General features: G+C 38.4%; 1 protein-coding gene across 12 annotated transcripts in view; it reads left to right on the plus strand.

Annotated features, from left to right (window-relative positions):
* Positions 1 to 24521, plus strand: part of DOCK3 (dedicator of cytokinesis 3) — a 223814-nt gene that overhangs the window by 102423 nt on the left and 96870 nt on the right. For all 12 annotated transcript variants that reach the window (XM_037384111.1, XM_037384118.1, XM_037384112.1 and 9 more), the window contains exons 10-12: positions 14483 to 14564; positions 21099 to 21159; positions 22412 to 22559. In XM_037384111.1, coding sequence (XP_037240008.1) covers positions 14483 to 14564; positions 21099 to 21159; positions 22412 to 22559 — 291 coding nt within the window. The remainder of the gene's footprint in view (positions 1 to 14482; positions 14565 to 21098; positions 21160 to 22411; positions 22560 to 24521) is intronic.

Below are 24521 nucleotides of genomic sequence, written 5' to 3' on the forward strand. Positions count from 1 at the left end.
TGGGCCAGCAGCGTGTCCTGGGGGCCAAGAAGGCCAGTGGGATCATCCTGGGGCGCATTAGGAGGAGCGTGGCCAGCAGGTCGAGGGAGGTGACCCTCCCCCTCTGCTCCGCCCTGGTGAGGCTGTGTTTGGAGTGCTGTGTCCAGTGCTGGGCTCCGGTTCAGGAGACAGGGAACTACTGGAGAGGGTCCAGCGGAGGCTACGAAGGTTGTGAGGGGACTGGAGCATCTTCCTTCTCAGGAAAGGCTGAGCGAGCTGGGCCTGTTCAGCCTGGAGAACACTGAGAGGGGAGCTTATCAATGCCTACAGGTATCTTAAGGGTGAGTGTCAACAGGACGGGGCCAGGCTCTTTTCAGTGGTGCCCAGCAGCAGGACAAGGGGCAGTGGGCACAAACGGCAACACAAGAAGTTCCTTCTGAATATGAGGCAGAAACTCTTTACCTTGAGGGTGACAGAGCACTGGAACATGTTGCTCAGAGAAGCTGCGGAGTCTCCTCTGGAGACATTCAAAACCCACCTGGACACGAGTGTTCAACCTGCCCTCAATGAAGCTGCTTTAGCAGGGGTTGGCCTGGATGATCTCCAGAGGTCCCTTCCGACCCTGACCAGTCTGTGATGCTGTGATAAGCCAGACATCTGCCTCTGCCTCGCCTGCCTTAAAACAAATAAACCCAAGGATATATCTTAACATAAATGGTGTGTGGTCTGTGTTATATAATAGACAAGATTGAATTATTGTAACAATCCTAGCTGCTTTTAAAATTAATCTGTTAGATGGAAGTCTTTTCTGTATATACTGTATTATATCAGCTAGTAGTTTCCTAGCAGCAACGTGACAGAAGCTGATCTTAACGAGAGGTTGCAATTCGGAAAAGATAGGCTGGCAGAGTATTTTCTCCACCAAAGATTCTACGTTAAAATTCCAAGTTTCACACTGTTGCTCTTTGCCTAGGACAATGAGAAACAGAGTAGAGAAGCCTTTTTGTTCTCTGAAGCAAGACTTTATCCTTCAGTTGTTAATTTATAACTGCTTGTAGCTTTTCTGATGCAAATCAACATTTATTGGTTAGGTGCCTTACAGAGAAAGTCCTTGTTCCTTCAAAAAACAAAAACAGAAATCTTCCAAAGTTCATGCAACAGCTTTGTTGCCTCCTTCTTTTCTCTTGCTTCTTTGGTTCTTACCTCAGATATGTGGAGGTATTAACCTTGTTATTAAACCAAGTCCTGTATAAAGCATCTCATTGTGTTTTGTTGAGATCCCTTTTCACATTCTTTTTCTTCTCACGGAAGATTAAAATTGTAATCCGTTCTTTCTCAGCAGATGACTAGGTAAAACACGTGCAGAAATGTGAGAAAATGGAGACACACAGTGATTTTAAAATACTAGAAAGGCAGAAGCATATCTTCTACCCAGCTGCCGGTTTTCAACATAGGAATTTGGTAATTTTGAAACATTTATTTCTGTTATAGAATTGTAAAGCAATAGGCAAAATAAGAGAAAACACAATCTTACTCTTTAATACTATTGCTAATAGGTGATATGGAAAAATGGCTTTTGTGGAAATGTTCTGAATTTGTGGGTGGACGTTAGGGAGCATGTGAGTAGTGCAGCCTGTCTCTCATCTTCTGTCTTAAGAATTTAGCGCCATTGACAAAACAGCTCCCGGGAAAGAAACGTGATTTGGAAACATAATTATGGACTAAGAAAATGCTGTTAAGCTATATCATGATAGTTGGATTTAGCTATTCTAAAGTTATTAACATAAAATCATCTGCCCCTTGTTTTTAAGGCTGAATCAAAAAAATTGTAAGAGGCAATGTTCTGCTGTTAATACTGCTGTACAGTTGTGTATAGGTGGTAACTGCATAAGTAATGTACATAATGGTTTGCCATTTGTAACTCGTCTCATGGTCTTGAGATACTTCCAAACAAATTCTTTTACCTGATAAAAATCAGCAGACAAACATATAAAAATGTAGGATATTAAAGGTGTAAAAATATTAGAGAACAACATGATCATTATTTTAAATGTATTGTCCCCTTGGCCTCAAAAACTGGTTAACTTCCACTGCATGATCAAATTGGTTTTGGCTGGACCAGTTTAACTACTCACTTCTACAGTCTTGTCCTATTTTACTATCTCTAAATTTCCATTACTTCTCATAGGTGTTATTGAATTGATAGAGGTCACGATACTGGCTTTTCTGGGGAGGCTGTAATGCCAAAATGTCTGTGACAGTGTTTTGGTAGACTGGAATAAAATGCACCACTTTGGAACACTGGATTCAGCAATGATGAATTTGTACAGGAATTGATTTTCACTTTTTCTGTAGTAGGAGTTTTCTCCGACACAGTATTCCTAATTCAGATGTCAGAATATAAATCTGTATACCAGGTTGCTGAATTCGATGAATTTGACAGGAATCCTCCATCTCTTTGTGTATTTATTGATGACAGTTAGCTCCATGGTTCTCGTCATCATCTAGTCATATTTTCTTGACTCTTAAACTGTCAATAGGAATGTGTATCAGCTGCTCAAAAATGTTAGCAAGAACAGTGTAGCTAAAATTACATCGCGTTTACATATATCTTCTTGAATAATTTTTTTGCAACACTTCCTAATGTAGACAATTGCTGTAGTCTGGAACTTTCATTTTAAACTCTGAGCAAACTTCTGAAAAAGCAATAGCAAATTTTCCAGAAGTTCTATCTGATTAGGGATTTGGGGCTCTCAAAGCTCTGATGTGCAGGATCAGCATGCTTAATGGGGGCAATTCTACATGCTGCACAGCAGAGCTGTAGACACTGTACATGTTTTAGAAATCAGATGCTGCTTGGGTAGAGGGAGGCTCAGTAGTTCAGACTGGCAAAGGGGTTGGAGAGATACAGACAGGTGAAGAATAAACAGGAAGATAGGCATTAATAAGGTCAGAAGAAGGGAAGACAGGATCACTGGGTAGATTAGTATGGTAGAAATTGAATAGCTGAGAAAGAAATGTAGTTAATGTGGAAAGAATCACATTAAAAGCTGTGGCAAAAAAGTCTGCCTGCATTCTTTTCCAGAGTGCAGAACTGACTTTATGTTCCCTTGTTCTACATTGCTTCTCTCTTTTGGTAATAGCTCTGGGAGTGCTGTGGCAATGTGTGTGTGTTTATCCCCTGTTAAATGCTTTAAAATATTATCATGTTCTACTATTGCTAGTTGCTATGTTAGGAAGCAGAAAATTATATTTTACTTTTATTGTGCAATTACATGCTAAGCTTTCCATTCATTAGTTTTTAATAGCAGCCTTCTTGTAGTTATTTTAAAATAGAAAAGTTATCTCGTTCACTGTCAGTATAATGATTTGTCTACTGGGAAAAAATAACTTTATATCATTCAGAATTATTTCTTTAATATTCAGAGAATTTTCCTAGGGATTAGGTTTACCAACTAATAAGGTTTTTCTTCTGCTTAGTCACGAAAAAATCCATCTTTCTAATTTTTACCTCTTTTCTAGCAATCTGATCTGTTGGGTTAGCTAATCCTCATCAGTTCCTCCTGTAGTTCAGTTTATTGTATTTTTTGTATTTCAAGGAAAGTATTTTTCTGATTTTTGTGTAATAGATAATCCATAGCATTAGTAACAAGGAGGATGTCTGTTCTTCATGCTGCTCAGGGTGAACTTCCTTAAAAAACATCATCCAGAAAGCAAACATTAAGGAATATTGCTATCCACAGCCATGGCCCTTGTTCTGGTCACTCTAGTTAACATGGAAAATACGTGGGTCTCTAAAGTCTGCTGCCACATAGGGCAGGGGTCAAAGAGCCTTCCCTGATCTCATACATAACTGTGTATATATATATATATATATATATATAACATAATTATAATGCGTAACTGATATAATACATAATATAAAACATAAGAAAATACAAGTTTGATCATCACTGGAGACAGATAAAACATACGGAATATTTTATAAGGGATTTTTTTGATTGTGTAGATTTTTTTAAAAAGGGTGAAACGGTGAAGGAGGAGTAATGCCTTTTGGTTTTCTCTGCCAGTTGCTTCAGCTAACTTTCATTCCCTAGCTATCTCTCCCAAATCTGCATTTGCTTGGTTTTCCTATTTATCCCCTTTCCTGTTAATATTACATTTTTTAAAGAAATTATTAATCTCTGGGTTTTTATATGAAAGTTGCTGTAGAGAGGTAGGTGGTGTTACTAGAGATATTAATTCTTTCCTATAAAATTCCTAATATTGAAGCTATTATAAAACAGGAGCTTTTACAAAAATCCATCTTACCTTTCCTACCACAACCCCCCTCTTTCCCAAAACATTTTTTTTTCAGATTGGAGATCACATATCAAAAGGCAGGGATACAGGTTTTTCTACAGGGGCATTTAAATTATTTTAGTTGTTAACAGGAAGAAATCAATGAGTTGCAGGTATTTGAAATTCTTCCTTTTTCTTGCTCAGAAAGAACAAAAATGTGTCATGCGCACATGCAACTAGAAGCAATTTTGCTGTCTCGACTGGCTGGGTGCAAATACAGTTACTCAAATGTTTAGGTTAACTACATAGCTCAGAGAAAGCAATTACAATTAATTTTCTGTCTGTAGGAAGGCCCAGTGTAATGAATACTACTTTTCATACTTGAGCTCTTTCTGCTGCAAAATTCACTGTCAAAACGTAATTTTGTGTCTCTGGCTGACATGACTCTGTCATGTGCAAAGCCAGTAACAGGGATATCTGGTTTGTAGAGCAAGAATTAAAAGAGGCTATTGCTGTCTTAGATCTCAGAGCCATTAGCTTCTCCCACGTTAGAGATGGTGATAAAATGCGCATTCTATAAAATAGGTGTAATCCAAAATTTGAAGTCTTCCCTACAGTTACGGTGAAAGCATTTCACACCTACCACCTGGCAGGGCTGGGCTGGCTTTCTTTTCGTTAGTTAAAAACATGATCACTGGCAGGGACTGAGGAATCATACTACATAACCAAAGTCTCTTTTTTTGGAAATAGAAACTTTTTCTAGCTAATGGAGAGGATTCCTTTCAGGAACACAAGTATGTACCCTTCATGATGTAAATAATAAAAAAAATACTAATGAGGGCGTTGAATGTTGAAGTGTGGCAGACTCATGAGAACCCAAGGAGAGTGTGATCGGTGCTTAGCTGCATTTCTGCTGCAAGCTTTAATAACATTTTTAACATTGTGGTTGGTTTTGCTTGAATGTGGTAGTGAAAAATGACAGGTAGTTATTTTCACTATTTTCTGTTTCTATGGAAACCCAGTGTTTGCAGTAACAGGCCTACTGTAAGCTCTGTAATCCTCCCCCAGGGCTTCTAGCCAATGTGGTAATTTAATAATTCATGAGCATTAAGCCTGAATTTGCTGGGAAGCAAACTGCGTTGCTTGGAGGCATTTTCTCAGAGCCAGATTCATTTCACTCACAGATTTGGTGTTCTTTTCTCTAAGATGCCTTTATAAAATACACTCTATAAGCCAAAGTGGTGATCTTTTCTTCACTTGTTTTTGAAGCTGGGGTTATTGCAGACCTGCTGCATGAGGCAGCTCATGAAAGAACTCCCCTCTTCCCCCCCCCCCCCCCCAAAAAAAAAAAAAAAAAGGGGAAAAACCAAACATACAGCATGAGCACTTGTCTGAGAAGGAAGATTTTAAATAGTCCATGAATCATTTGTTCAGACAGTATGCAAACTGAAAGTTCAGTGGAGGTGATCTTTCTGTCTCAGGGGCTCGGGAGTGACTGCTATTGATGATGGATTGCTCAAATATGGCTGGGCCATGGGCTCTAGTATGTGCTGTTGGTTTACATTATAAATGGGAATTGAGTTCTTCACACACATTGTATCATTCTGTAGATATACCTTGACTTACTCTCACACGTAGACTGAGAACTGAAGACTCATTCTGTGGAGCACTAGGAGATTTTGTTATTAGGTCAGTCTTACAGTAGCTGTAAGGACTTTAGATTTTTTTTCCAATAGGATAAGCCAAAATTAGCAACTCTAAAAGATAAACATGAGTAACAGAAAATAAATTGGAAAAGCTTTTTACAGAGGATACTCCTAAATGGACTGCAAAACAAATGGCTTAATCATCCCAAGAGTTCCTCCTTTTTAAGTACAATGGCAACATGTAGATGCATTCTGAGGTACTTTTGCAAAAATGGAACTATGTTAAGTTTTTGTGATCTTTCCACAAATTAGTATTTATAAGGGACTTAGCTCTTGGGAAGAGCAAAAATAATTTACCGTTTGGTCATAACTTCACTTTCCATTTCTTCACATACTTACGTAGGGGTCATGAATAGTTGTACTTCATTGGAAATCCTTTCTCTTACTGCTTACATCATCTTTCAAGAGAAAAATCAATCCACTATTTATGACAATGGGAAGTGACTGATATGTTGGTCTAATGCATGCTTTCTTCATGAATATGAGACCATCTGGTTGAAATAAAAGTTCAGAAGTCCTGATGTGAAACTTGTTTCCTTTTTGGAAAGTTTCTACAGGGTATTCTCAAAAGCATCGAAATGCGATGCTGTCCTGTAGGGACCGTTTTGATCACTGAGCATAGTAACGTTTTTGCCCAAACGTGAGAAACGTTTTGATGAATTTGGCAAATGAGAAGGAAATTCTGGTCTTTTCTTTAATCTTAAGTAAAGTTGTACAAGCAAATAGGAGAAGTCTGGTGGTGTTATCATTGCAGGATACAGCACAAGTGGAAAGCCAGGGCAATACAGCTGGGGTTGTCTCTGCCACCACATAGGCAATGGAGAGCAGTAACTGCTTTCCTTAAAAACTAGCTAATGCTGCTGCATTGGTCTCTAAAACTTCTGTTGGGCTGGTTCAGTGTAATTCCTCTCTGGTACAGAGAAGAGTTTCACAGGTTACTTCATGTAAATATTGGCATGTCCAAACTGTAAGGTTTAGAGACTGTCGTTCAGTTCTCGCTCCCTCTCCCACCCCCACCAAACCCCAGGAATCTCTTTCATGGTGTTTCTCTGCTAATTCATGAATGTTTTGAAACAAGCATCTTTTTTTGCAGCTTTAAGAAAATATTTTGGTCGTATACCAGTTAATTCCTAATGTAATTCCATTCACCTGGTCAACATATTGTCCTTGTAGAGCTTGTGCACACAGTGGTAGAAAGAATGCAGTATTTCATAGCACTGATGAAGCAAACTGTCCAAAATGTGATGTGCACAGCAAGAATGCTGTATTTTGAAGGCAAATGTTGGCAAGGTTTCTGTTGTCATCAAGAATGGCTAGATCATCCTGAGGTCTATCCTGGATGACCAGGGCTTGCAGTGCATAGAATTTATTCTCAGGATTTATCTGGGACAAGAAATGGTGCTTTTACCTTAACATTTAAAATACTTACAATACTCATATGCCAACTCAAATTTTATTCTAGAATGATTGTCAGAATTATTGTCATATTAGAATTCATTAAAAAAGAGAATAGAAGGGACTTTATTTTGTGTGTGTGAGACATTAAATAATAGCATGCTTATCACCATTTCTTAAATGGTAGCGCTGAGTACAATGGAAGGAGGTGAACTGTGCTGGTTAGGCAGGTCTTTGTATGTAGCTTATTCCTGCTGGCGTCTGTGACGGCACCTTCAGATTTTTGTTCCTATTTCGTATGCAGGTAGGTATTTACATGATACTAGAAAGTAAGAAAGAAACCTAGGGAGACACTGAGAGAAGGTCAAGGACTAAAATACAAGTTATATGACCTTCTCCACGACTGTATGACCCTTTTCCCTATGCACAGGTACAGATGTCATGGGACCATTATATATTTTAAAGCTAACAATTATTCTTAGAAGGGATCATTCAAATGCTAGTTTCAGAAAACCCAGTTAGATACAGCTTTTGAGAAAGGACTGAGCTGTTTGTAAAAATCTTGAGGTTTTTCAGTGTTGCCCTAGTTGTTCTCTGGAAGGAAGGAAGAAGGACTGAGGAAAATAAGAAAAATGAGGGAACAGATTTGCACCTTTTCCCTTTTAGTGGCATATTGAAATGGAAAGGGTGAAGAGACATTTGTTTCTGGGAGAAATGGCTACCAAAGTGTTATTTGAGGCAAGGGAAAGGTACAAGATGTGAGGTTTATGCTTAAGTGGATTGATGCCCTAATGTGTTGCCATTTCTGCTTCAGAAAACTAATCTCCTATACATTGCTAAAGATTTTTATATCTTTTTAAAATCCATGTTCTTTTATCATCAGTTTTTAATTAAATCCAAAAATGGATCTGCGGACTCTCTACAGACTACCATTGCTCTGGCACTGTGCATCTATTAATGTTGTACCTACATTCATAAACTGATAGGCAGTCAGAATTTTTGCCTCGCAACCCCACACTAAACCCACCAATGGGTTAGTACAAGGGAGCTTACTAATTAATTCCAAGCGCTTTGCCAGGGCTTTTGTTGTCATCTTCACGTTATGCAAAAAGCCCCACAAACAAATAACCTCAACAACAAAACCTCCCCGCAGGCATAATGCCACTCCTGCTCACCCAACAGTAAATTTTGTCCCTGTTTGCCCCTTCCTTCATGCTGAAAATGTAATGTCCCAAACCATTGATTGCTTCCTTCCTTTTTGCAGAAACAGATGCCAGTTCAGTATGGTCCTGCTTTTCAGACAGTTAAAGGAAGCCAAGAAGTGAGACACTATGCTCCTTTCATTTTTCTTCTTTTCAAGTAAAAGAACAAGAACCTATTTGATTTTGCTTATCAGAGCAATGTTTCTTATATTTGAGTAGCTTTAGCAATTAATAATGATGCAAGTGATTGTAAAACCTAACTTATTGCTGCACAAGAGGTGGTTTCACTATGATGTGAGTTAGCACAGGAGGAGATCTTGCAGTTAGAGTAATTGAAGACTGCTTATAGCATGTAGGAGCAAGAGGAATAAGTAAAGTTTTGTTTAAAGTACTGCTACTGGTGTGGCACGTCTTAGGACTGAACTCAACAAGGTAAAATGTTAATTCTTTTCTCTGTTTTGGTGCATTTCTTATCTCTGGTTTTATGCAAGAAAGAACTGGTTTTGGTGTATTTTCAGAATAGCTGAAAATGAATTGATTTATTTTTTTGATAGTAGTTTGATCAAACAGACGGATTGTATCAAATGCTCAGTACCTCCCCATACTTCATTTCCACCGCTCATTTGGCAGTTGTAACTGCTGTGTTTTTAAGTTTTCCTTATGATGTATTTGAAGGGGTTTTTTAACAGAGTATTGTCTATCTGTTTTCTTCAAGAAAACAGAGCATATTCAATTGTAATAAGAATAATGCTTAAAGCATACAAACACAGGCAATTAATTCCATATGGAGTTTATTCAGATTTGGTGTTTTGGTCTTACTAAACTGTGCCTTACTGTTGTCTAGGTGCTGTGCATGTTCTTGTCTTTGTGCAGAAGATAAGCTTGAGGAATAGACATAGAGAAGACTGAACTCCTTCAAAGGAAGCAGCTCCCAAAATAAGAAATTAAGTGACTGAATTCCCATTATATTTGACTGTAAATGTGTGTATCTGTCTAAAAAAAGATCTGTAATAATAGCTGAAGGCAGTGGGTCTTCAGATCACTGAAAACAAGGTTATTCTTCCTGGTTTGTTTTGACATAGGAATAAATCTGCAGTTGTAAAATGGGGAGCATAGTTCATCATATGGGTCAACGGTGTAAAAAAGTTCAAGTCCCATTCCAGGACATACTAAAATTATCAGCACTAGTGAGACCTCAGGGGAGTATTTAGGCTAGTTTCTGTAAACTGTTCTTGAAAAGTAATACCAAAGATTAGAGACATTTTGGAGGTGAGAAATGACCTGCAAGGAAAGGTGGGAGAACCTGAGGTGGCTTAGTCTTTTAAGACTGCCTGTTAGCACTGCCGTCTTTTCATCCTCGTTGTCGTGTTGGTCTGTCCTTTGACAGAATGCCTCTTCGTGTTCCACAGTTCTCACATGCTGCGGTTGCCTCAAAGTCTCCTTAATTATTTAGTGACACAAATTCAAGAGGACTCAAGGGAGGATAAGAAATTAAAGGTATTAATTTAAAGGTGGTTATTGAGGTGGTGCTGGAATAAGGGGACAACTGATGAATAGCCAGGTGAAAAAGATGCTGGTCTGGATCATTTTTTGCAGAGCATTGGAGTATGGGGACAAGAACCAGGTTTTCTCAGTGGCTGTAACAAAAAAAAAAAAAAAAAAAAAAAGGTGAATTGCAAATTTTAAACGATTTCCCATTGTTAATGGAGCAAAACCTTGCAAGAGGCAATCAAATGAGACTGCAGAATATCTCTCTTTGGATGTTTTGAAAGCAGACTAAGCAATGCAACTTCTGGTAATGAATCAAGTATAAATAGACACCTCAGCTGAAAGACTTGACAGTCCCTTCTCTGCCATTGTCGGAGGGGCAGCCTGCGCAGGATCCTATGGCAGACAGTATTGTATTCAACTTCAGCTGTGAAAATGAAGTGCTCATTAGTGCTGAAATAACTTCTCAAAGAAAACCTATGTTGGAAGTTCAAAAATTAACACTTAGGGGAGGTTTAAAATACAGTATGTAACATTATTACTGAGATCAGTGGAGGTAAAAGAGCAATTAAAATTATTTCTTGAAGAACGTCTATTTAATGAGTTTTAATTCTTAGATTCTTATGTTATATAATGCATATATATGTGCATTTGTGTAGCACATATGTATATCGTATATTACTGTAGAGTTCATTCTCTAATAGTAAGTCTGTAAATGGCTGGTCAGAATCTTTTAAGCGTAGCAGCCTGAATATTTTCCTGGGTTCAGTATATCCAGGACTATTAAACTCAAAGATATCACTGCTCTTCTTGAGCTTCACTTTGGTGTAAGCTGATAGTACACAACAGCAGAGCATTACCACATGCTTTCTTCAATCTTCTATTTTTTCCCCTAATTATCCATTGCTGGACATTGCTGGAGACGGGACTGTAGGGTAGGGCAGACCTTTCATATGGAGGGCCGTGGTTATGACTTGTCTATTTTGACCATCAACTCCATTTATCTTTAGCTGTGGACCAGCATCTTCTGGTTCTATAATATTGGATGGTAGTATACAGTTCCTGTATTTTTATCCCAGAATTTGAAAATACTCTTAGTCAGCAGTACACTTCCAAATTTATCTTCTCCTTTTCTGTAAATAATTCTTCATCTCACAAAAGGGCTTGGTGTGGTGCTCTGCTACTGGTTTGTTTTCCCTTCAAAACATCAGTCATCCTCCGAATTAAGAGAATCAGCCTTGATCTGACCACTGCAATGAAAGTGAAGATACTCCAGGTGTTTATTGTATAGGGTATAGCAACTTCCAGGGATTTGCAATCAAATATGAGTGAGCCAGCTTTGGTTTACACTGTGGTTTTGGATGGACATCTTCACCAGTGACTACATTTTTCCCTGCAGGCATGATTTATGTTGCTCATAATCTTCAACTGGCAGGCTGATTGCTGTCTTGTTTCCTCCTTGTCTTAGGCTGCATGTGTTAGCTTTGTGTTCAGCTGTTGCACCCCTGTTTGGTGGCCAGATTATAGTCCCAGCAGCAGAAGCGAAAGAACACTTTGCCAGAGATTTTGTTGGTGTAGTACTGATCCATTTTATGCTCTTAGCCTTAAAAATAGGGCATGGTTAATATGCATAAGGCACAGTAATTATTTTTCAGTGTACTAGTAGCGAGTGTTGGCAAAGTTACATTTAACAAATAAACTATAATCATTTAATTACCATTGTTTCAAGTTCAGTTTTAAATTCTGTAGCTCTGTAGGTCATGACAATTTTTTATTTTCTTTAAGAAAATTTACTTTTCTTTATGGAAGGAGACATGTTTTACAAATTATACTTGTACCAGAAACAAAGTGTATGTTATGACCTAATCTTTCTAAATGAAAGGTTTTACAATTAAACTGGTTCAAGGATTAAAATTAAATGGATTTGTTAAAATTAGATTCTCCCTGAGCAGTGTTTTTGAAGGTATTGGAAATATTGATGTTTATTGCTGCAGCATGGAAAGAACATGGCCATGAGTTAATATCTCTTTGAATTACTACATAGTTTTAGTGATATAAAGCATGTTAGTGATATAAAGTTCCTGTTTGGAACTTGATAGTATAAAAGTTACCTTCCGGTTTATTCCCTGTTTTAACCAGAGCTTACCTGTGGGCATCACTGTAACTGTCCTGCCTGCTCCTCTTCTGAAGTTCATTGAGTAGGGAGAGCTGAATGCCAGCAACTGCAACTGCCACTAAACTTAACACCTGTTTCAGTTTATCTTAATATTTAGAGTTCTAAAATGTAATCGCTCAGGTAGTGCTGGAGGGCCTCTTTGTGTGACCTGTTTGCAGGAGCAACAAATAACTCAGGCAAACAGCTGGGAGAAGCAACCGCTTTGGCCATCCTGCTTGGGTTTCTTGCTGCTTATGTGTTTGCACAACCTTTAGCTAGTTACCAACAAAATAATGGGCACAGGACTGAGTTAATGGTAAAGGTTAAGAATGTAATTAATGTGGTTTTATTGAATATAGGTCTTATTTTGAAAATTCTGACTTCATTTTTTGTGATTTATGTATTAGGTAGAAGTAACTATGAAGACGTAGTATTGTTGTAACTTCCTGTAATGTACTGTAGTTGTAGTATTGTACTGCACTCCACTTACTGCGTCATAAAATTCTTACTAAAAGATTAGATTATACCATGTCATTAAAGCATTTGCTAAGACATTAATTTATTCATTGACATCTTGGAAAGTAGTTGTAGGTGAAGAATCATCAAATACCAGTGTCTTGTGGGTTTCTTTGGGGCGTGTTAGCAATCTCCAAGGTTATAAGCATCTGCTACAAATGAATTAAAAATTATTGCTGAATGAGGTTGTGGGATACATGGAGATTGGAGTAATAGTGAGTAACAGGAAGAGTAAAACAGCCAGAAAGCATCTAGATGGCTTAGCAAGAAAAACTTAAACAAATAAATGTGCAAAGGTGTATAACAAGATGTATGAGTCATGCTTACAGAATTAGGGACGATTCCCGCAAAAGTGGCAATTCTGAAAATCTATCAGTATTTGTAATGGACAGGTCGATTCAAATGAACTCACAAACATAATGCTGTAGTAAAAAGGCTAATATGCGATGTTTGATAAATTAGGATTAGGAGGGACTTGATTTCATATATGTGTGTATTTGTATTCATGGCATAGGTGGTACCAGTAGTGGACTGTTACAAACCTAGACTTTTAGATCTGTTCATGAAATTGTGTTGAAAAATTGCACTATGGGTAAGTTCTATAAAATGCTTCCAACACTTTTTCTTGAATATCTTAACAGTGTTAAATTCCTTACTTGTTTGGAGAGGTGCTTGATTACATAATGTAATTAATGACTGATATCACTAGCTGTAAGAAACTAACTTTTCTAAAGGGCTCTTTAACATACAGAAGAGAGTGTAACAAAAAGCAGTGGCTAAGCACCAAACCCAAACATCTCCAAGCTGATGTTAACCCGTGGGGTTTAACAGGAGGGGTGAATAGCCTTTTGAAGCAAGCTACCAACGGGAGTAGTGTGTACTCTACATATTTATATTTTTCATACCAGCAGTGAATAATATGCTGGAAGATGTTTTTTAGTCAAAGGTTACTGGAGTTGATACAGTCATACTGGATAAAATTGAAAGGATCTGTGATATAATGGAAATGTAAATAGAGGATTTAATGATGTGTTCTTGCTTTATTTCTATGAATCTGTAGGAAGAAAATACTGGTCAATACTTAGTGTGTTGTCGCACATCTAGTGAATAAATTATTCATCTGATTTATTTGTAGACATAAATTCTCTGTCTGTCTTAAGAAATAGTATCAATGTGCATGGCTTACCATCCATAGTAAGGATTATTTATTTTCAGTCTGGCTATACATGCTGGGTTTGCTGATAAAAGGACTGTTTAATTTGATTGATAAGCAGTTCTACCAATTGAATCTTAATGTGTTTGAATTGGTGTACTACTTCTATGGATAGTATATGTTGAAGGAGATTGCTTAATTGGTATTCTTGTTACTTTTAGTTTTGAGTGGATTTTAATGAACTCAGTTTTACCAAAGGCACTGTACACATCAGCAACTGCGCGTGAGCTTTGCCTGAAGTGGTTAGTTGTAATGTGTTCAAATCCTGTGCTTCATATAGTCACATTATTTTGAATGCTGTTACATCATGAATATGCATCAACACATGTTCTCACATGTAGGCTACTTGCTATTAAAAGTCTTCTATGCGATTTCATGTAACTGTATGTAGATCAGTGTATATTGTTTCATATGCTTCCAGAATTAAAAAAAAATTATAATACCTAGCACATCTTTTAAAACCCCCAAACATATCTACCTGTATTTTCATTTTGAAGTGTGTACCTGAAACTCGTATTTATTGTTTTTAACGTTGTTTGCTTTTCAGTGAGAGGTTTATGGTGAGGTTAAACAAGAACGGAGGCCCCAGGAATCCGGAGAAGATAGACCGAATGTGTGCGCTTTTCACGGTACGTGTCCATTCCCTTTCTCCTTCCGTTACAGCAGTATGATTTTAGATGTGGTCACTCTGAGGGGAAAAACCCTCATTCTTCCTTTCCAATGTGTTGAGTAGAAAGAAAGCTGTTTCTAAGTTTTATGTTTATAACTAAATGTTAACATAAGCAAATGGACATACTTCTAAGTAATTTTTATGGTTAAGTAAATATTCTGAAGTACTTCCTTTTAAATGCATTTTTTCCTGCTTATAGTTTGAAATTTTGAATATTTTTATTGCATGTACTATGCCCTTAGATAAACAGGGCACAGGAAAAAGCTGTGTTGGCCTGAACATAAAGCAAGGCACTTTTTCAGAATCAAAGTTAGACAAACAACTACAACAACACACAGAGAGCAGAACAGAAAATTCTCCAAATGGATTTTTGCCATGGCCCATTCTAGAGTCTGTGTTGCCTCTCCAGGCATATGGTGCAGCCTCCCAGGCCAGCAACACAGGGGGTGTGACGGAGCAGAAAGACCGGGATGTGCTGCAGAAGCAGCAGGCAAGCTAAGCTGCAGAGTTGGTTGTAGTAAAGGAAACACTGTGACTTCCTAAGTTTCTATGGCAGGTCTGTGCAAATAGCTACCCCATCCTGATGCAGAGCAGATATGACCAACTGTACCAGCTATTTTTAACCATCTGTGCCAGAAAGGCAGGATAAGTAGTACCCATCTGGCTCCTACCAGATGATACCTCAGTTGGGTGTGAAATAGCCAACTAAGATTTACTTCCTTTTAGTTCTTCATACTCACCTCTCACCTAGGTACCATCTTGTTTCATAGTTTAGGTTATGCCAAAATCGGAGTTTCAAAACACTTGGGCTTTAATATCCATTCTGCACTGGTCTTAAGTTCTGTAAAAAATTGCCTCAGAATCATGTGTCAGACCATAATTTTATCTGCCACTTCTCTCAGAAAGAATATGGAAATCTAGAGGCACTGAAACTTAACAGCTCATCACAGAATAACTATAAGGAATTTCAGATCCCAAGTGTGATAAACACCTTCCATCGTGACTCACCTTTAGCTATTGCACATGCTGGAAGCTCTTTGACAGAAGTATTTTTACCTCCAGTGAATAAAAAAGATGGCAGACAGCTTTGGTACAAGCTTCAGTTCTGGCAAAGAAACCCTTGAAGGCCAAGCAGGGCTGGACACTGAAATAGGCATGGTGCCCACCACCATTCCCTTTTCTCCTGTAAGAAGAGAGATGAATTTCTCCTCTTAAGGAACAGAGCATATATATCCAGATTTAAGGATGCTCAGTTCTGCCTCTATCTGGATATAAAAGATACAGTTCAATCCAAAAATAGCATAGACATTGATGCTGACATCAGTAGCAGTTTTGGGTTTGGTACTGTCAGTGAAGTGCTACCAGCTGATAAAACATCAGTAGAGGTAACGGTGTCTTAGTATTGCTGTTGGCACTGATGACTCCACTGTTGATAACTCAAGAGCAAGTGTATTTCTCTTTTAAGAGAAAGGTGTCTGGGGGCACTTGTCAGCGCTGGTGTCTGGATCACGCAAAAAGGTTGAGTGTAGAATTAATAATTGCTCTATGGATTATTCCCAAAAGGCAGCACAGACTGGTTTGTATCAAGTTTGGCACCTTCTGGCCTCTCAGGTTCATAATTCTTAAAAAGATTTTCACCAGCAAACTTCCCCGCCCCCACCAATGCCACACTACTTAGGGTCCTGTAACAACTGTCCTGTTTTACACCCTGTTGTGCAGCATGAAACAATTTAGCTCCAGTGACCTGCAAAACACTTTCAAAAAAACAAAAAGAGTAGTGATATGCTATGGCCAGGGGCATAACATAGTTCCAGAAGAGACTTGCTGCATATTATGAACGAGGCCAGCCTAGTCTAGAAGAGGCCAGCCCCAAGTGCTGCAGACGTGTGCTGCTCTGTCGCACCTATCCTGACCAGAGATCACTCCCAAGCCCCCTTTCCATTTAACTATACAAAAATACCAAAGCTGCTGCACTATCGGCTCTCTGAGGTGCTTAGACTTACCGTCTCTCCCTCTTTCTGGCAGAATGTATGCTCTACATAACAGGAATTATGGTAACAGGAAAATAATCTGTGCAAAAAATTGTACACTTCTGATAGAATATTTTTCACCAATGAATTCAAAGAACTTTCCAAAGTATGTAGCAAAGGAGCAACAAATAATAGGGTTTTGAATAACCATTTTATCTGCAATGGTTCTATCATCATAATTTCTTGATTATGAAATGCTTCAAAAATAAAATAGTTCTCTGATTTTCAGGTTTCTTCCCAAGTTTGTATTAGTCTTGACTTTAAATCTATTTATTTGTGTCCTTGCCCTCCCCCACCACCCTGCAGTATCTTTCTAAAACTCTAATCTTTCCCAGAGGCAAGAAGCCCTGTATCTTAATTCAAAGTATCCCTGTCTTTTCACTCTGTAGCTTTTAGGGGTTTAGCTGTCTCCATGTGTTAGATATCAAAATTACCTAGGTTTTCATTTTAGATCCACTGTCATATCACGCCAAAGGTAGGAACCTGCATCCTCTGAAGATCAGAGCTCACTCAAGCAAACCTCAGTCTATGCACACTTCAGAAACATTCCTGTGTCTAAATTAAAATGTAATTACACAGTATAAGCTTGCTGGTTTTTGCTTAATACCTTACTCTCTGTGGCCTATGAGGTCAGCAACTGAATTCAGTAAAGCTGTTTAAACAGCTAATTACTGGCAGTCAGGTACCCTTGATTCCATTGTTCTGGGGGTGTTGGTATTTAGTTTCTGTAACATACAGTTAGACCTTTATAGAAACCAGCATTGTAAAGAAAAACAATTATTATGGAGTAAGTCTTTTCCATGCTCAGTATGGGGGAAAAAAATTAAGGGTGATTTTCTAAAAAGCCATGCAATTAGAATTATTATGAAATTATTTTGTTTATCAACCAGTATCATTTAAGAAGCTCGGAAGGATGTGGGAAATAAACCCCCTGAGGACGCAGCCCCAAGAACACCTTTCTGGAAATTGATTTCCTTACATTGCATGCAAGCAAATAATAAATAAGAGTTTGTCCTCTTCTGGGTCCCGAGTCATGTGCATGGATTCTTTGCAAAGAAGCTATCTGAAAACTTCCTCACAGAGGCTGGGGGTTTGGTTGTTTAGTCCATGTCGTAGTAAGAATTTCTTGTCTTGTAAAAAGCCTCTGCTGTACAAAATGAAATATGAGGCCATCTGGGCCCACATTTTTTGTCTTTTGACTGTGACACAGTATAGTTTTTGTGAAATTGAAAAGCAACTAAAGTGTGAACCCATCAATATGTTCATGCCCTACCGTTTTCTGATATTCTGACAGCTGCCCTTTGAAAAAGTCATTCTCTAAATTGCTGTTAATTAGAACCAGTAATCCGGTAGTATAATAAAATTCCCCCTGTGAAATCATAGAAATTTTCAAAATTTTATTCCTTTCTGGAGTATTAAGCACTACCTCCAAGTTTTTTTGCTTTTTGAACTTTTTGTCAGGCACTACTGAGATTAAAACTATGTCAAATCCCTTCTTATCATGGAACTTCGATTCCTCCAAGACACGCAAGATAAAGCCTACCATATGCCACACTGGTATGTTAGGTGATGAAGAAAGCCTAGAAATTATGTTCCCTTATTCATGCAGCAGCAAAATAAGACTTGAAGAGAAAATGCTAAGGAAGATTTATATAGCTTAATTCTTTGGCTTCAGAGAGACATGATCTGCTTGCTGGTAAGCATACCAAACAGCATATTTGCAACTTTCTGCATATGCTGCCCAGGGAAATACAGTGTTCCTTTTAAATGGAGTAAGACGATACAGCCGTGGATTTATTACTTGCCTGCTGTAATTTAGCAATATAACGCTATCTGAAAGGGACTGAATCTTCTCCTTTAGAATAAATCCTCTTTATGCCTAGTTCTCAGTCACTATGCCCAGATTTTATTGTGCTATGTGTCATTATAACCTGAAGTTCAGCATTTATGTGCATTGCCATCATAGTTTTTGAGATTTGGTTTCTCAAGTCACACGGGAAAGAGATTTGCTGTGTGACTTAAGGTTCATGTTTTAGCTTCCAGCAAAATACAACTTTTAATACACTAAGTTGGTTCAGACTAGGAATGACAACTTGAATAGCCACAGTTTAAAATTTCCTTCACTCTTTATATAAAAATTGCATTATTCTCTTTTACAGTGGTTTTAATATCACTTAGTTGTGTGGTTTTTGAAAAAGAAAAATAAAAGATCTTGTCTGAATCTGAGATTTTTCCAGTTGATTTTTGCATTGTGTTTTCAAAAGAAGTTTAGTGGTAGACAGCCAATACACCAGCGTTGTTCTCCCCACACAACTCTGTGTTTTAGAAGTGACTGTTAATGCTGGGATGGACATCTTTATTCAAGTAAAAAGGAAAAAAAAGTGAAAAAACATGCACACATAGCCATCATCTCAAGTTGTTTATAAAGTCATATATAAAGCCCTAGAGCTGTTTTTCAAAAGCCTTCTGTTGAAAACATTTTATACAAACAAACGAAAAAAAAATCATTTTAGAAAGATGTGAAGTGATGGCAGTTGTATCAGTGTAAGGGGAGGAGTGAAGTGAACAACAGTAACTGAGCTAAAACCTTCGTTTTGGGTGTTTCTCTTTCGCATGCGTACACACTTCTCCTCTCTCCCACCTTCTTAGGAAGAATACATTAATCGTGTTGTGTTTCCAGTTGCTCTTGTCCTGAGAAATGACTGGAGCGATGCCCTTTTTTGGGGGGGAGAATTTGGGGGCTGTGTGGCAGAAGTCAGTACATAACAATAACATGATAACACAGTAGAGCCGAGAAAGAGGCAGCAGCTGTTGCGATAGAGCACAAACAGCCCTTTTTGCATCAGAGTCTGAAACGTGACTGAATATTCTCACAGTACATATTAACTTTTTAAAGTGTTCTTGTTTTGGAGATTAGTAACATAAGGAAAACTTGAAGAATGCTAATATTTTTAGGAAGAAAGAGTTCTTAGATCTTTCCTCTAATTAAAAAAAAAACCAACAACAACCAAAACAAAAAGAGGGGGGAATGTCTTAGAAGCTGATCTTTGTTTATAATGTTATCAGAAAAAAATACAACATGCCAAGGAAATTGCAGTTAAGACAGCTTCTAACATGTGAATGCAAAATGCCACGGTAATGAACTATTGAAAAGTATTCTATGTGTATTTTCTTAATTTTTCTTGATTATTAAATATTTGTCAGGGTCAATAATACTTTACAGGGTCAATAATTCAAGACAAAAAAGGCTTCATTAGCTTCAGCTTTCCTTTTACTCTTCTGTAGGTTCTCCTTTTCCCATTTTTTGGTGGTTCTTCAAGCTCGTTTTTAAAAGTTTTGATCTGCTGTTCTGTGACATGGAATTTCAGATTCTTCGTCCGTGTTTCTAGTTGCTTGCCATAAAAATAACTTTTGGGAGATATTACAGTCCTGTGTTTTGCTAAGCAACTACCGTATTTTAAAACTGAGTTTATTTCTTAGGTTTTCCAATACTGTACCACTGTTTCAAATGTCCTAAATGTAAGAGTGACCATCTGTGTCGCTAAACCATTAGAATGTGGCCCTTTGCATCTACCATGCTCCCCTGCTAATGCCCTGCCATGTTTCAGCGGTGAGGATGGGGCAGGGAGCATCTCCAGTCAGTGGTCTGCACGCAGCCTGCGCTGCTTTTGGACTTCAGCTATGAACGAGCTGCCCTGGGCTCCCACCAGCCCTTACAGGTAGAGCCCATACATGCTGTGCATGGTCGACGCGCTGCCTTGCTGCTCTCATAATGTAATGAACATATATGAAACAGGGTTGATGCTGCACATTTAAAAGCATTAAAATATACAGCCTTCTACATTTTTTTTGTCTTCAGACTTTTGCTTGTTGTGCAGAATTGCACCTATCCACTCGTAAAATGGAGACTAGGTCCAAACGCACTTGAAGTTTTATCTAAATTCTGACAGTCACACTGCAATTTTTTTTCTAGAGCCATCTTGTGAAACTAAGACTACGCAGTGAGAAATCAAAAGCCAAAAAATAAAAGCAGAACCAAAGGAACAGGGTTAGAGGCAGGTGTTGGGACCTGCAGTCAGGGAGTGGGGTGAGGGAAGCCAGAATGGTTTGCACGTGAGGTAACTTAGGGGTTTAAATTTACTACGTGTTTGAATTAAGGATTAAATGAACATATAAAATGTTTGCCAGATTTTTGATACAGCATCATTAGTCAGTGGAGTCAGAATCCTTAATTACTTTTCCTTTTGAAGGACACTTGAACCAAATAGAATCCTTCTATACTTTATTTTTCTTGTCTGTAAATTAGAAATAATACTACTTTCTCCTATTTAAAGATGGAGGAGCTAAATGAATGGAGACCAATACTGTGTAGTCCTTATTATTGTTCGTGGGAGTTTGAAGGCACTTAATTTGGAAATGCAATGTCTTCTTTCTTAATATATATATTATTTCAAATCTTTTAGGATCTCAGCAGCAAGGACATGAAGAGAGATTTGTACATAGTTGCCCATGTAATTCGAATAGGTATAGTATGATTTAATGCTTAATATATATATAATTATCAATGTTTTTACAGTATTTTTAAATGTATGTTTTAATTAACTGACATTACAATTTAACCAGTTAGAAAACTCAGTCATAGACCATGCCTGTCTGCTGGGATTAGTATTCAGACCATATGTAGCTCAGTGTTACAAAGTTGTTGATGACTGTTTAACAGCAAGTTTTTTTTTCTCAGTCTGAAACAAAATACTTGATTAAAAACCACAGTTGGAGGAGGAGGAGGGAGGAAATAAAAAAGCTTTTGGTTTAATGTTCCAAAATTTCAAATGAGGTGTCTTTACTGAGGATATATAGCTGGTTTACAGGGCAGGGCATCAGTATACCTGGCTGTTCACATCTAGGAAATCAGAGGCTGTTAGACAAATATACAGAGAGAGAGAGAGAGAGATCTGTTTTCTGCTGTAGGAGTCTGTGGTGCTCCCAAGCACCCACACTCAAGTTTAGGGAGATCCTGTACAACAGAGGAGCAAGGGAGCTGTCACGCCTCTCGGGTGTTCCTTCTGGCTGCTGATGCCAAAAGGAGCGCTAGCAGCAGTACCTGTCACGCTTGCAGCGCAGCATTCAGCAGCATACAATTGCTGCTTTCCAGGTTCTCCTGGCTGCTTGCACAGAGCTATCCAAAGGATGCAGAGTGCTCAGACCTGACCCTACCCAAGGAAAAAAGCAAAACCAAAAGTTTTACTCTCTACTTCCCTCCAGCAGGCGATGTCCAGCCACCTCCCTGGACGTGGGGCTTCCGTACATGTAGTCATTGCTCCGAAAGACAGATATATTAATAACAAATGCCCCATCTCCTTTCTCTTAGCTTTTATTGCTGAGCAAGTGTCGTATGGTGTGGAATATCCCTTTGGTCAGTTTGGGTCGGCCATCCTGGCTGTGTCCCCTCCCAAAATCTTGCCCGCCCTCAGCCTGCTGGTAAGAGGGGAATGTTGGAGAGACAGCCTTGACGCTGTGCAAGCACTGCTTGACAGTAGCCCAGACACCACTGTGTTATCATCCCCTTTTCTAGCTACCAATGCAAAGTACGGCGCCGTGAGGGCTGCTGGGGCGAAAATAAACTCCATCTCAGCCAGACTCAATACAGAAGTATAGGAAAGACTGCAAGGTGTAGTTGAAACTTGCTGTAGGTATGCACACTCAGAGGGATAATAGGATAGAATAGACAGAATGGCTACATGTGAATCTCTAACCTCTTAAATTTCTGTTAATTTAGGTCGCATGTTGCTAAATGATTCAAAAAAAGGGCCCCCTCATTTACACTATCGTCGCCCCTATGGCTGTGCAGTATTGAGCATCATGGATGTACTTCAGTCAATCTCTGAAATAAAAGAAGAGAAGGATTTTGTTCTCAAAGTTTACACGTGAGTAACTCCTAGATGGAAAATAATTAGGAAAACCACTTTGTATATGTTGGGTGATGAGATACTAAAGAGAGATTAAATATCAACATGCCATAAACTGCATTTGCTGCTTTATCCTCCTCACAAGGTAAGCTAGTGTTGCTGGCACTGTTTTTTTTCTCCTTTGTTATTCCAGAAGCTTATAGAAACTAATTAATTTTAGCACAGATGTTTCAGGTATGTGAAATGCTTCAGAAATTATTGAATACTGCCTAAATCTATGTGACATACAAAGCTGCACTTCTGTTAATGTGATTTACTTAAAATCTGCTAAGCTCAAAACCAAAGAAATATGCTGTATTTCACCTGAGGAAGGGAATAGTTACTAATGCCCCATCCCCCCGCCCCATTCCTTATCAGTCATGGTGACCGGCAAAAGAAGTAGAAAACAACTGAAGTCAACAGTATGTGACCAAAAAACTCTAAACAAGTCGACATTTTTTGAGCAAGAACCTACATCTTCGGTTATTTGTGATTTTAGACTTTGAACTAACAAATTCTGATTATGAAATGTGGTCTCACAGTTGTAATAAAGAGGCCACAGACAAACTGTCTGGAGCCTGCAGGGAATATTCAAATCTCTTGTCAGTGAAGATAAATACTGGCAAGATCTGCTTTGCAGATGGGCTGAGATACAGCTGACATTGCTTTGTGATCTGTGGTCACTATTCTGAGTAATAAGATAACTGGGGGGGGAAGCTACAGAACTTTGTTATTCTTTCAGAAGTGCAGCAACAGAAAATCTGACATTCAAGGGAAACTAGAAATGAAAAAATGGCTTTCACTGTTCACTGCAAGTTTTTTGGATATCTCTTCCTACATTAGAAATCTGTAAGTTCAAAGAAAAGTCTGTCACAGTTGGTTCTTCCATTCTTCTTTTGCCAATGGTTACAAAAACTGTAGCAAAAATGTCAATTTATAAGGAAGGACATGGTCTTCTTTCTTCTCTTTGTCAATAAAATCTGGATGATCTTGGCATTTTGTCACCATGCAGTTTAGCTTATTTCAGACCAGTGGTTTTTGGTTATAGAATTTATGTTAATATTGACCTTGTAGGTGTGATATTAATAATTGCAACTGCAACATTTTGAATGCTTACAGTAATGGAACATTCTCAAATCACATTTCTGGTTTGATTCCCATTTAATGCATCTTTAGCTTCTTACTCACTGAAAGATGGGAGAGAAAAAGCTTGTAAAATACTGGACTTCTCTGTTTGTCAGTGACAAATAAAGTCATGCAACCAGTTAGAGCAATCTAAAGTCCTAGGACTATGATCAAAAAAAATCACAGGATGGGGAGCTCCCCTTTTCCTCCTCTTAACCTGAAGTGTTTCGGTAATATGGATTCCTCCCACATCACCCAAATACCAGCTGGATCTGCCTCAGTGTTTATATCAGCTGTTGTTCTGCAGATCTGCTTCCCCACACCCTTTGTTTCCAGCATCCATGCGCAGCCATTCCTGCCTTCCCAGAGTGGAGGTAGGGCCTGGAACAGAATTCAGCTCTCTAAGCAGATGCTTGTAATTTTTTATCACTACTATCATTCACTTGGGTGGTTGTAAAACTTGTACAGCATATTTTCACGTTAACTGCTCCTTGGAGTGTTCTCTGTAAACCTCCAACAAAAATCTTCAGAAGGGAAAAGGGATCTATCCAAACAGCACCAGCTTATCCCTTTTGCAGCTTCAATAGCTCTTGGTCTGCCGTGACTGAAAGTTTTCACAGATTTATCTGCTTGCAGCTTCGCTTTGCACATTCTTGTAGCTAACCTACCATTTCTTGCTTTGTAGACTAAAATTGAAATGACAGATTTTTGTCCTTTGTAAGTTTAAAACTGTATACGAACACTTAAACAACGCTGAACTGACTCTCTTACCTGCTGCTTTCATTTTGATTATTGTTAAAATGCCTCAGGCCAACC

Source organism: Falco rusticolus, chromosome 4 (assembly GCF_015220075.1).
Source record: "Falco rusticolus isolate bFalRus1 chromosome 4, bFalRus1.pri, whole genome shotgun sequence".
NCBI lineage: Eukaryota > Metazoa > Chordata > Aves > Falconiformes > Falconidae > Falco > Falco rusticolus.